The following is a 13,559-nucleotide window of genomic DNA, read 5'->3' on the forward strand; positions in this document are numbered from 1 at the left end:
CTCTCAGGAATGGGCAACTCCCCCGCGTCTCCCCCCTCGCACGGGCGGAACCCTAGCCGTCGCCTCCTCGACCCCCCTCCCCGTCCTCTTCCTCGCAGTAGCGCCTCGGCAAAAATGGTTGGGAAAATCCCTTGTTTCGCCACCCCCCCTCGGATAGGCGACACTAATAGAACCCTAGCCACAACCCTGGACCCCCTCCTTCCCATCCTCTTCCTAGCCATCACCAGCGCGCGCGCTTGGGAAAAGCTCGGGGTCGTTTGCAGCGGCGGGTCTTCCCTCCCGCGTCACGCGCGCAGAGGCTACACTGGATTGGTGTCGGTTTTTTGGCTGGTAGCGGGGCTGGTCCCTGAGCGGCTTAGTGGGATCCAGGGTGGGTGCTGGGCCGGCGGCCCTAGGCGGGTGGTCTACGACGCAATGTGTCTGGCTGCAGCAACCACCATGGAAGAGGTTGGCGGTGGTTGGGCGGCGGTAGATGAAGAAGGGTCTGGCGGGGGTAATCTCGTTCGTTTAAGATCCATAGCCCTGGGCAACACGGCTAAGCTTGGCAGTGGTCGGCAGGTTCCTTGTCTTTTTCTCTTCATAGTTGGATGGTCTTCAATGTGTTCCTTTTGTAGAAGAGGCGCGTGAGAAGGTGATCGCCCAGTCCCAGGTGGGGTACGTGAAGGAGTCGAAGGATGCAGCTCGTATGCAGGAAGCTCAGGAGCGGGCTACTGCAGCTGAAGCGGAAGCCATGCACTCCAAGTCTGAGGTGATGGACCTCACTCAGGTGCTCAATGACAAAAACAAAGAGCTGGAGGACATCGCAGACGAGCACAAGAAGGTGCTCGCTGCAGCACTAAAGGAGAAGGACGACACGCGCACACAGCGGCCGCCGCGGCTCAGAAGCAGCTGACGGTGTGGAAGAAGAAGCACGGGGCCGACCTCGTCGCGGAGAGGGAGGCGTCGAGCGGGACCATCCTGGCGCTACATCAGGAGAAGACCGCCTTCGAGGGGTTCGTCCGCGAGATGTCGCGGCAATTGCTTGGTAAGTTTCTGGTTCTTTCTTTTCTTTCATTCGACTCGGCGAGTCCTAGAGCGTGGCGAGTCCGCAAGGGCGAGTCCCCGAGCGTTGTGAGTCCCCGAGTGTCGATTGCTAACTTTTTTTGCTGTGTCTTTTCTCTTTTTGCATGGACCTATGATTATGTGGAGACAGCGACTCCCCGCGAGTGCCTAGAGACCGCAACGACCCAGATCATCAAGTGTGCAGCGGACATCCTGGCGGCGTTGCAGTACCTCCACGGGAGTGGATCCCGCATGACGCGCCATCGGTGTTCAAGGCCGTGTCTGACGTGCCTGTGGTCGTCGACTGGCTGCGACGATCGGCGAGCCGGCTGGGCATCACTATGGCGCTAAGTATGGTGCTCGCCCATTACCCTGAGGGGCTCGATGTGGAGGAGGTGAAGGTGGGCTTCCCATTCCGGCGAGTTTGACGTGCCGGAGGTGCTACGGCTGATGGCTCTGGTGCAGCCATACGCCGACTGCGTCCTGGCCGTGGCCGACCTGGAGTCACACAAGACGAGCCAGACGGCTCCTGAAGATGTTGAGAGGGACCAAAGCAAGGAGAAGCCCCGGGACTTCCCCGCCAATCGCCTCTTCCATGCCGCCGCCACGAAGGAGCTAACGACGCACCCTGTTGTGAAGTGCGTGCCCAAGTTCACATACGGCGAAGGCGGGTTGGAGATCGTGTCCGAGGCAGGGCCAAGTGCCTTGAAGTGAAGGGTCCTTGTAATCTGGGGGATGCCCCGGGTAGACCAATAAAATAACTTGTGTTTCCGCGAGTCGACTATCGACTCGCAGGTATTTTGGTTAATGAAGCTAGTGCACTTTTGCGTATTTAGATTTTTTACCTTTTGCTTTTCGTTTTGATGAAGTCCCCAAACGTCAGTCCCTAGTTATCGTGCTCGCTTGTCGTGGCTCGAGGGGCCAGTTGCTGGGCTACCCCAATGGTGGCTCTCGACTCGGCTGTTTTCCTGTTCGAGTTAAGGGTTCGTTTTGCGAAGTCCCTAGTCGTAGTCATATTGCGAGTGGCAGTGCCAAAGGTAGAGGAGGGCGATTAGTTGTGCTGTTAGGTAGTGTGCCACTCGTCGTGGTACGGTGGACCAGTCGCTTGGAGACACCAAAGGAGGCTCTTGTTCTCGGCGTTGTTCCTGGACGAGTCATGGGTATGTTTTGCAGAGTCCTCGGTCGCAGTACTTAGCTTTACGAGTCGCTGATCCAAAGGTAGAGGAGGGCGATTAATTGTGCTATTAGGTAGCGTGCCGCTCGTCGTGGTCCAATAGACCAGTCGCTTGGCGACCCCAAAGGAGGCTCTCGTGTCGGCGTTGTTCCTGGACGAGTCGTGGATTCGTTTTGCAAATTCTCCGGTCGCAGTACCCAGCTTTATGAGTCATCGATACAAAGGTAGAGGAGGGCGATTAGTTGTACTGTTAGGTAGCGTGCCGCTCGCCGTGGTCCGGTAGACCAGTCGCTTGGCGACCCTAAAGGAGGCTCTTGTCTCGGTGTTGTTACTGGATGATCTGTGGGTCCATTTTGTGGAGTCCCCGGTCGCAGTACTTGGCTTTACGAGTCGCTGATCCAAAGGTAGAGGAGGGTGATTGAAAGTTGTATAGTGTAGCATTAGTCGATTGCTAGGGCCCATAAGGCTGGTCGAGCTAGTGACCCTACTGATGGATCCATTCGTTTTTTCGCTTGCGGTGTTGGGTGCAACGACTGAGATAGTCCTCGTATTGAGACTGCCCCATCGATCGGTGACCCGTTAGCCGAGTTACTTAGCTGTAATGGCTTGCTCTATCAGCAGAAGCGATCGAAAGTCTACCGGTTCCTGAGTTGCGTAGCAGGGCGTCCAACTCGTATCGGCTACTTGGGAGATATGTACGTGCGAGGCACGATTAAAAGATGGGGTCGGCGAATTTAAAAATCGTATGGAGAGAAGCACATCATTATTGATGAACACATGGGGCTACATGGCGACTCATGTGTAGAATCGGCGAAGGAGATTGACGTTCCACGGGCGCTCGACTTCTCTGGTGAGCGGGTTGCCGTCATTGTCCTTCTGCACGTCGGGGAGGTAGTACACGTCATTTCCGAGCATGCGGTTGATAGCGAATGGGCCCTCCCATGGGGGCGAGAGCTTGTGCATGCCCTTTTTGTCATGGATTAGCCGAAGGATGAGGTCTCCTTCCTCGGGTGCGCACGCGGCGGCTGTGGTATCTCTGGAGGCCTTGCTGGTATATGGATGTTTTGGATAGGGCGAGTTCTCGATCCTCATCAAGGAGGTCGACTCCATCCTGACGGGCGAGCTCATTTTCTTCCTCCGAATAGTTGACGACGTGTGGCGAGTCATGGTCAATGTTCGTGGGCATTATAGCTTCTGCCCCGTAAATCAAGATGAAGGGGGTGTAACCCATCCACCTGTTGGGCATCGTGCGAATGCCCAGAGGACGGATGGCAGCTCCTCCGCCCAGCCTCCGGTGGCTCGCTCCAAGGGCACTTGCAGTCGCGGCTTGAGGCCGTGGAGGATACTCTGATTAGCTCGCTCGGCCTGGCCATTCGACTCGGGATGCGCGACTGAGGCGAGATCAAGTCGGATCCCGTTGTCTTCGCAGAATTCCGCCATCTCTCTTTTGGCGAAATTGGTGCCGTTGTCGGTGATGATGTTGTGCGGGTACCCGTAGCAGTATATTAGCTCCCGCAAGAACTTTGTCGCCATCTTGCCGTCGCACTTTTTGATGGGCTTCGCTTCGACCCACTTGGTGAATTTGTCGATGATGACGAGAAGGTGCATGTAGCCGCCGGGGGAGGTCTTGAATTTTCCCACCATATCCATGTCCCAGACGGCGAATGGCCAGGTAAGGAGGGTGGTCTTGAGCGCAGAGCCTGGCATGTGCGACTGGCTCACGTACTTCTGGCACCCGGCGCATGCACGGACGAGTTCGACTGCGTCGGCCTGAGCGGTGATCCTATACAAACCGTGTCTGAAAGCTTTGGCGACGATTGAGCCCGCGTGGATGTCACGCATAATTTGGTGACCTTCCTCTGGAGTGACGCAGCGCTGGAAAATTCCGGAAATGCCGCGCTTGTACAACTCCTTGTTGATGATGGTGAAGGACTTGCAGCGGCGCACGATCATGCGTGCTTCTGTTTCATCCATGGGCAGTGTTTGCCGCTCGAGGTAGTTGATGTATGGTTCCGTCTAGTCCCCAGAGTCCGAGGCGATTGCGACCAACACGTAGTCAGGGGCTGGTGGTTCGGCGATGTCGATCTCGCGGGGTGGTCGCACCGACTGGCGAGTGAGGATGTCGAGGAAGACGCCCGGCGGTGGTGGTTGCCGCTTGGAGCCGAGCCTGGAGAGTGCGTCAGCTTCCTCATTCTTGCGCCTGTCGACCCACTCAACGACGTATCCGGTGAAGCTAGTGCCAGCCTGATCAACCACCCACTTGTAGGCGATCATGTTGGCATTGGTGGCGTTGCAGGTTCCAGATAGCCGGCTGGCGACCAGGTCGGAGTCGCCGAAGCAGCGGAGGCCCGATGCACCCATCTCCTTGGTGATTCGCATGCCATGTAGGAGTGCCTCCTATTTGGCCATGTTGTTGGTGCATGGCTCGAATTGAAGCTGTAGGACATACCTCATGGAGTCTCCCTTTGGGGATATGAGGACGATTTCCCACTCTGGCACCTTTGAGGTTCTTGGAGCCATCGAAGTAGAGGGTCCAGTGTTTGATGTCCGCCAGAGAGGCTGGTTGCTGATGTTCCTCCCAGTCAACGAAGAAATCTGCCAGCACCTGGGATTTGACCGCATGGCGAGGCTCGTAGGTGATGTTGTGGACGCCGAGCTTGACTGCCCATTTGGCGACTCGCCAAGTCGCGTCCCGATTGAGGATGATATCGGATAGTAGGGTCGAAGCGACGACCTTGATGGGGTGCTCGTGGAAATATGGGGCCAGCCGCCGTTGGGCCTTGAACACGGAGTAGACCAGCTTTTGGTAGTGTGGGTACCGTTGCTTCGAATCAGTGATTACTTCACTGATGTAATATACCGGGCAATGTACGAGCTGCTCCTTGCCTTCTTCCTTGCGCTCGACAAATATGACTGTGCTCACGGCGCGATTTGACGCGGTGACGTAGAGGAGCATGGGCTCCTTTCACAATGGAGCGGTGAGGACGGGAGCGTTCTGGAGGGCCGCTGGTCGCCGAGTCGAGAGATGAAAGGACTGAGCGTTGTGACCCGCCCGGCGAGCTTCTGCGCGTCTAGGAGGCATGCGGGCCTCCTGATGCGTATGCCGGCTGAAATCTTTTCCGGATTTGGTTCAATCCTGCGCTTGGAGATGACGTAGCCAAGTAGCTGTCATGTTGGTACACCGAAGTTGCACTTCAGCGGGTTAAGCTTGATCTTGTAGTGCCGGAGATTGGCGAAGGTCTCGGTGAGGTCAACGGCTAAGTCGACTTGACCATGATGTCATCGATGTACACGTGAACATTGCGCCCGATTTGACTCTCAAGGCAACTGTTCATGCATCACTGGTACGTGGCTCCGGCGTTTCTGAGGCTGAAAGTCATGGCGGTGTAGCAGTACGCGTCGAGCGGCGTGATGAACGTCGTCTTTTCCTGATCTTCAACGGTCATCTTGATCTGGTTGTACCCGGAGTATGTGTCGAGGAAGCATAGCGACGCCAAGCCCGCGGTGGCGCCGATGATCTGATCGATCCGCGGGAGGACGAATGGGTCCTTGGGGCAGGCCCGATTGAGGCTAGTGTAGTTGATACACATTCGCCACGTCTTGTTCTTTTTCAGCACGAGGACTGCGTTTGCCAGCTACTTGGGGTTCTTCATTTCCATGATGAATCCGGCGGCGAGTGGCCGGTTCACCTCTTCGGCGATTGCGCGTCGTCGCTCTTCACCTACGGGTCGTCGCATCGTTTGTTTGATGGGACGCGCAGTGGGAACTACGTGGAGTTTGTGCTCAGCAAGTTCTCTTGGGACACCTCGCATATTAGAAGGTTTCGATGCAGAGATATCTCGATTCTCACGGAGGAACTTGATGAGCGTGCTTTCCTATTGGGTGGACAGGCCCGTAACCTGCCTACTCGAGTCGCCGTCTACTAAGTCGACGCGACGTGTATCAGTCATGGCCTGAAAGGTCGGCGAGGACGAGTGGAGCTCGGTCGGCTTCTCGAGGATGGCGGGGTCGTTGTTGTCCGTCGGGTAATCGGCAATCTCAACGGTGTTGTTGCGCTCAGAGGCGATGACGGTGTCTGCGAGCTTGGCGCCGCTATGCTCTCACTCCAGGGCCATCTCGGGGTCGCCGCGGACGGTGATGATGCCGCGTGGCCCCGGAATCTTCATCATGTTGTAGGCGTAGTGCGGCGCAGCCATGGACTTGGAAAACGCCCGGCGGCCGAGAACGTTGTAGTACGGTCCGCGGAAGTTCACCACCTCGAAGGAGATCCGCTCGGTGCGGTATTTCGCCGGCGTGACGAATGTGACTGGCAGCGTCACCTTGCCGATTGGAAAGGCCTTCCTGCCGGGGACGATGCCGTGGAAGGTGACACTCATCACCTCGGGGCGCGAGTCGGGCAGCTGGAGCCCCTGGTACGTGTCGTAGTACATGTTGTTGATGGAGCTTCCCCCGTCCATCAGGCTCTTGGAGAGCCAGTAGTCAGTGACCTTGGGCTTGACGATCAGCGCGACTCGCCCTGGGTACTTGATGCGCGGAGCGTGGTCATCACGGCTCCAGTAATGCTCTGCTCAGACCACTTGAGCCAGCACGGAACGTCCGCGATGACTGCGTTGGCAGCCACCGCGCGAGCGAGGACCTTCTTGTCACGGCGGTCACCGACCCTGGTGAATGTGTGGACGGACCCGACACTGCGACCGAAGCCATGTTCCTTGGACTTGTCCTGGTCCCTGTGGCGGTCCTGGTTTTGGTCACCGCCACCGTTCTCCTTGGAGCGGCGGGCTTTCTTAATTTGCTTAAGGGAGAAGCAGTTCCTGGTGATGTGCATCGAGGGCTTGCCCTCTTTGCTGTGGTAGATGCATGGAGCATCAAGCAGGCTATGCGGGTCGAAGCGCTTGCCTGGCAGGTGATGTCTACGCATGCTTCTATTCTTGTAGATAGTGTTGGACCTCCAAGTGCAGAGGTTTGTAGAACAACAGCAAGTTTCCCTTAAGTGGATCATCCAAGGTTTATCGAACTCAGGGGGTAGAGGTCAAAGGTATTCCTCTCAACCAACCCTGCAATTAAGATACAAGAAGTCTCTTGTGTGCCCAAGACACCCAATACACTTGTCAGATGTATAGGTGCACTAGTTCGGTGAAGAGATAGTAAAATGCAAGAGATATGGATGAATATGAGTGGTAATAACAATCTGAAATAATATCATAAAGAAATATAAATATAAGCACTTCACTATGCTACTCTGAACTACTCTCCGGTTGGATAACGAACACTAATTCACCGCGTAGGGCTGCAAAAGGAAACCTTAAAGATGTATTCCCAAGTACTAATGAACACCCCACTCCGTCACTTTGAGCATTCATAGGAGGTACTAACGCACCATAATTTGATAGAGACATCCAACTCAAATCATAATTCAGTGAACAAGTATTCTGTGAAATATAGCCTAAGACACCCACACGGTGCATACACCATCACCTTTACACACGTGGGACAACGAGTCTCCGGAGATCACACAATTAAAATCCACTTGAATAGCATAACGACATCTAGATTACAAAGCTCATGATCACATAAAGATCACACCATGGGAGAGAGAGATAAACCACATAGCTACCGGTACAGCCCTCAGCCCCGGGGGAGAACTACTCACTCATCATCGTAGGAGTCAGCAACGGCGATGAAGATGGCGGTGGAGTCGATGGAGATGGCTCCGGGGGCAATTCCCCGTCCCGGTAGGGTGCCGGAACAGAGATTTCGTCCCCCGAATCTTGTCTGCGACGGCGGCGGAGCTACGGAACTTTTCATGGATGGAGGCCGATTCTTCCAGGGTTCTTGCGTCGAAAGGAATTTATAGGCGGAAGGGCGAGGTCGGTGGAGGCCTGGTGGCCCCAGACCACCCCTAGGTGTGGGCCAGGGCCAGGCCGCGCCTAGGCATGGTCTGCCCACCCTGTGGCCCTCCTCCGTCTCTTCTCTTGACTCCGTCTTCGCTCCGGGATAATTATGAACTTTGGCTTTTGTTTCGCCCAATTCCAAGAATATTTCATGTATAACTTTTCTGAAATACAAAACAACAGAAAACATGGAACTGACACTGTGTCATCTTGTCAATAGGTTAGTGCCGGAAAATGCATAAAAGTGCCATGATGTGTAAACAAAACATATAGCAATTGGTGTAAAACAAGCATGGAGCATCAAAAATGATAGACGTTTGCAACATATCAACATCCCCAATCTTAACTCCTACTCGTCCTAGAGTAGGTAAGTGATAACAAAATAATTTTTGAGGTGACATGAAGCCAACACAATCTTGATCAAGTTATTGTAAATCATTGTAAGCTAGGATCAAAGTACTCTAAACATAGACATGATAGATATAATTCTAACAATAGAACTTAACAACTATGTTATAACATGAGAAGTAACTCAAACAAAGGATCATGAATGATTGTGCATTGAAAGCAACTGTTTGTTTATGAGCATAGAGAAAACATAGTAAAGTGGTACTCAACATGTCCTTTATGGAGTAGCAAAACATAAATGCTAGGACACCTTTAAGGTTCAAAGTGTGACTAGATACAAGTAATTTGAGAGCAAGAAATGTCATAATCATGAATCAATCAATAATAATTTTGGGACTACGCACATTGCACTAAGAATGACAACTATGCTCTCTTAATTGGTGCATAGAAGATGAAGACTCAACATAATAATAAAAGAAAGATTCTTTGCAGAGCAAGCAAGAATAACAAGTTTTATAAACCTTCCAAAAAAGTATGGTACTTATTAGCTTTGAGCTCTCATTGCCCCTATCATAAGCATCTTAAATGGTTAAAGGTAATGTGAGTCAAATATGAGCTATATGCTTGCAAATCACAAGTTGAAAATCTCATGCTCCTTGAATGCGAGTACCTAAACCTCATGCTACTCAACTTAGGTCCCAAATAAGTTCTTGTCATTGCAAGTATACATGTATCATTGAGAACCGCGAATGGAGTACCTCTTGCTCGATGATATGGAGGTACTCTTGTAGGAGCAATCCCATGCCAAAATGACAAAGCAAACAAACAATGGGCATCTCAGTAATTTTTATTTACTATGGGTATAGCTTTTTACTGCAAATGCTTCATAGAATGCTCACTATGGTTTAGCCGTAAATTTCCAACATGAATGATGCATGGCTTAGATTAGCGGCCCAGGCGTTTCTCTAACTCATATACAAACTCCATAGACTTATAATTTTCCATTTTATTTCCCACCGCTAGGCATCCATAAACAAAAGAACATGACATCAACTAAATATAAGTGCAATGTCGAAAGTGTTCCCCATGAAAGCATGGTTCTACTAACTCTCAACTCTCAATTTGCAAACATATAAACTTCATAAGCTAGGCACAATGATCAAGTTTATTAAGTGCAAGAAAGTAAATGTGCCATCAAGTTCGTGAGAGCTTTACTAACTAATTTTCTCATGCCAACATTTAATTTGGAAGATAAATAAAAACATGATGAATTACTTGGAATAACAATAATGATATTAGGTAGATATGGTGGACACAATTGGCAAACTTTATTTTCTGGTGGTTGGATGCACGAGTAGAGTTCATACTCAGCATAGGCGAAGGCTAGCAAAATACTGGGAGCAACCAACTAATAGAGTAATAATGGTCATAATCATGCATAGCGACAAAACATTATCAACCAAAGCATAAGGTGATATTAGAACTAAAAAACTAAATGATCATAGAGGCTTTAGTTGACTGTATAGTCATAACATGGTATAAGCATGTGCCAAGTCAACCCAATAAAGTATCAAAGGAGAATACCACAATATTATGCTTTTATGATGGAAACAACACATGATTCTTTCAATGACACATTATGCACTCTCAGATATTTGAGACAAGTCATGCTAAAACAATAAATACTAATCATATGACAAGAAAACATCCAACATGACATGCCAAATTCTATGCCACATTCTAGACAAGCTTCCTTTTGCATCACTATAGACATGAAACATTTTACTCGTTTCCAACACCAATCAACTTATTTGAAATAGCTCTCAGAGCTGAAAAAAAATATGGACCATAGTGCTAAGCATACATAAATAAAGCATACTAACAAGCTCTGAACAAAATTTGAGTGAAATAACAAGAGGTAAACGCAGTACTAGCAAACTAGAACACTCGCATGACAATAAGAGTGAAAACTAGAGCGTTCTATGCAATTAAAATGGAGCGTGTCTTTCTCCCACACAACAATGCTAGGATAAACCATATGCTACAGCAAACAAAACAAACGAAAACAAAAAACAAAAATAAAGACGCTCCAAGAACAACACATAGTATATGAAGCAATAAAAATATAGCGTCTAGAAAGATGACCTGATGCTTTGTTGATGAAGGAGGGGATGGCTTTGACGCTTGTACCTATTGAATATTTCTTGGGGTGCAGGGCTATCCCCAAGCTTGAGCTTTTATCCATTCTTCATCTCATCGCATCATTCTTCTCTCCCTACACTTGAAAACTTCCTTCATACAAAACTTCACACAATTCTCTATTAGCAGCATTAGTATAATCAAAATAAACAAATCCACTTGGGTTCAGTACTAACATATATCAAGCATATATTAAAGCAGTAGATACTGTAGCAACCTTTCAAAAAGCTCTTTGATCAAAAGAACTCAAAAAGAAAGAGATTTAAGAGGCAAATGCAAATAGTGCAGAAATCTGCCAAAACATAACATAAGCTAAAGATCGGTTTTTCCGAAAATCTTCTGTTGCTCATCTCGAAAAGTGTTCAACTAACGAAAGTAAGATAATAACCTGGGGCATAAGAATAAAAAATGGCAGCTCAAAATTCCTCTCTGGATAGTTTTACAATATTTTATGGTAACATCATAGAATCTGTTTTCAGGGCAGCAACTTCCCCAAATCTTACTTTTTTCTTATTAGAGGATATTCTAGGCACAAAAATAAAATAAAATTATAGGAGAGGTTATTACAGAGGTAATAACTTCCAAGACTCAACAAAAAGAAAAATTACAGAAAATAAACATGGGTTATCTCCTAAGACTGCTTTTCTTTAACGTCTTTCGGCTAGGCGCAGTAGTTTAAGAAGATGCTCACATAAGAAATATGAATTGAAGTAAAAGATAGCATCAAGAAGAAAATATAAAAAAAATTAAGTCTAATCCACTTCCTATGAAGAATAAGCTTGTAAAGAAACAAGTCATGGAAGCACAAAGCAACAAGCATAGGAAAGAAAAACAACTGCAAATTCAAAATTTTCAACATAGAGAGGTGAAACTTAATATTATTGAGATACATAAAACCATGTTTCCCTCTCTCATAATAACTTCCAGTAGCATCATGAATAAAATTAACAATATAACTATCACATAAAACATTCTTATCATGAGCCATATGGATAAAATTATTACTACCCACATAAGCATAGTCATTCTTATTAATTATAGTGGGAGCAAATTCAACAAAATAGCTATCATTATTATTCTCATCACCATAATCATCAAATATAGGAGGCATATTGTAATCATAATTAATTTTTTCCTCAATAGTAGGTGGACTAAAAATATCATATTCATCATTGTAATCATCATATATGGGAGGTATAGTATCATCATAAGAAATAGAATAGTTATCTTCCAAAGTGTGTTCATTTATAAATATATCATCATTGGAAGGAATATGGGTAGAACTAATAGTACAACAATTATTAACATCATCATTTTCAGAATTGGTACCAAAGATATTTTAATGTAAAAAGTTGTGCTTTTCCCAATCATGATCACTTCTATAGGTAAGAGGCATAGGAACATCATCGAGTTCAGACTCATCAAAAATTATAATAGGAGCAACATGTTTAGGGGAAAATACCATTTCCTCTTTGTTTTTACTCCTCCTTCTCTTCTTCTTCTTCTTCTTCTTCTTCTTCTTATTCTTCTTCTTCTTCTTCTCTTTAGGAGGGAGAGGCTTGAAAGGGAGCTTCTCCACATACCCTGGTTTATTGTCAGAAACAATAGAAGAAACTTTGGAGGATTTCTCCTTTTCATTAATAAGAGCAAAGCACATATTAGTCCTTTCATATTTTGGTAAAGTTTCATCTTTTACAATATTTTGTATGTAAGTATTTGCATGGCAATTATCATCACAATAAAGATGACATCCATGTAGGACGCTATTCATATAAAGAGCACTCATATCTACCAAATAAGTTTTCCTTGATAACTCTTCACACCCCAAAAATAATGTAAGTTCATCATGCTGATTTAGGAGTTATCATGTCATCACAATACAAACTTGCAGTACTCATTGGATTCGAAAGGCTATTATCATGCATGAGCATTGAAAATTGAAATGACCTACTTCACAGCAAAGTTCACAAACAAAAGGGTAGCGGGCACAAACTTTTTTACCAAGATCATTTAAAGCCTTGTCCCACATTCTAGTTTTTTCATTCCTGTGATGGATGTAATATTCTTCTTCGATTTGATTCTTTTCACAAGGTCTAAGTGCTCCACAAAAATTAACATGCTTATAAGAAATAGTACTTTCAGAAGTTTGAGCATGTGTATTGCAATCATGAATAACAATTTCATTTTTCATGCAAGTGTCTTTAAGAGGTTCCTGATATATATCCCAATTTCCTTTAGGAACATTAATATGAGAAGCAAAAGCTCTATAGAAATCAACAATAACTTTAGGATCAAAATCATATTTAGCATTAAGCTCTTGAAAATCACAAGTTTCGGTGAAAGACTTAATGCAATCATACTCATAATTTATACCTGAGTCTTTACCTTTGTCGTTATCCCAATCTTTGGTATTGCTTTGAATTGCTTCAAGAAGATCCCACTTAGCTGCAACCTCCTTACTTGTGAAAGATCCCTCTAAACAAGCATCTAGATAGTCCTTGTACTGTCCTGAAAGCCTTGCATAAAAATTATTAATAACAATATTAATGGGGAGCTCATGAGTGGGAGATTTGAGCATTAGTGACTTCAATCTCCCCCACGCTTGGGCAATACCTTCTACATCACGAGTATCAAAATTATAAATAGAATTCCTATCTATATGCACTTCATGAGGAGGATAAAATTTAAAGTAAAAGAGAGATTCAAACTCCTTCCACTCCAGGTGATGAGGATCATCTAGTAGCCGATACCACTCCCTTGCTTTGTCCTTAAGTGACAATGGAAATAATTTCTTCATGACATTTTCTCTTGATAAACCTGCAACCTTAAACAACTCGCAAAGTTCTTTAAATTTCAACAAGTGATCACTTGGATGGACTATTCCATCCCCTGCATAACGTTCATCC

General features: G+C 47.2%; 2 protein-coding genes across 2 annotated transcripts; both read right to left on the reverse strand.

Annotated features, from left to right (window-relative positions):
- Positions 1-4,231: 4,231 nt before the first annotated feature.
- On the reverse strand, positions 4,232-5,171 carry LOC139833755 (uncharacterized). The gene is made up of 2 exons (XM_071824100.1): positions 4,665-5,171; positions 4,232-4,612 (listed from the first exon to the last, which is right to left on the reverse strand). Exons 1-2 carry the CDS (start codon positions 5,169-5,171, stop codon positions 4,232-4,234), a joined length of 888 nt encoding a protein of 295 aa, XP_071680201.1.
- A 1,144-nt stretch (positions 5,172-6,315) lies between these two features.
- On the reverse strand, positions 6,316-6,672 carry LOC127303854 (uncharacterized). Its single transcript, XM_051334562.1, has one exon. It carries the CDS (start codon positions 6,670-6,672, stop codon positions 6,316-6,318), a length of 357 nt encoding a protein of 118 aa, XP_051190522.1.
- Positions 6,673-13,559: the final 6,887 nt, after the last annotated feature.

Source organism: Lolium perenne, chromosome 7, assembly GCF_019359855.2.
Source record: "Lolium perenne isolate Kyuss_39 chromosome 7, Kyuss_2.0, whole genome shotgun sequence".
In the NCBI taxonomy this organism is placed as follows: domain Eukaryota; kingdom Viridiplantae; phylum Streptophyta; class Magnoliopsida; order Poales; family Poaceae; genus Lolium; species Lolium perenne.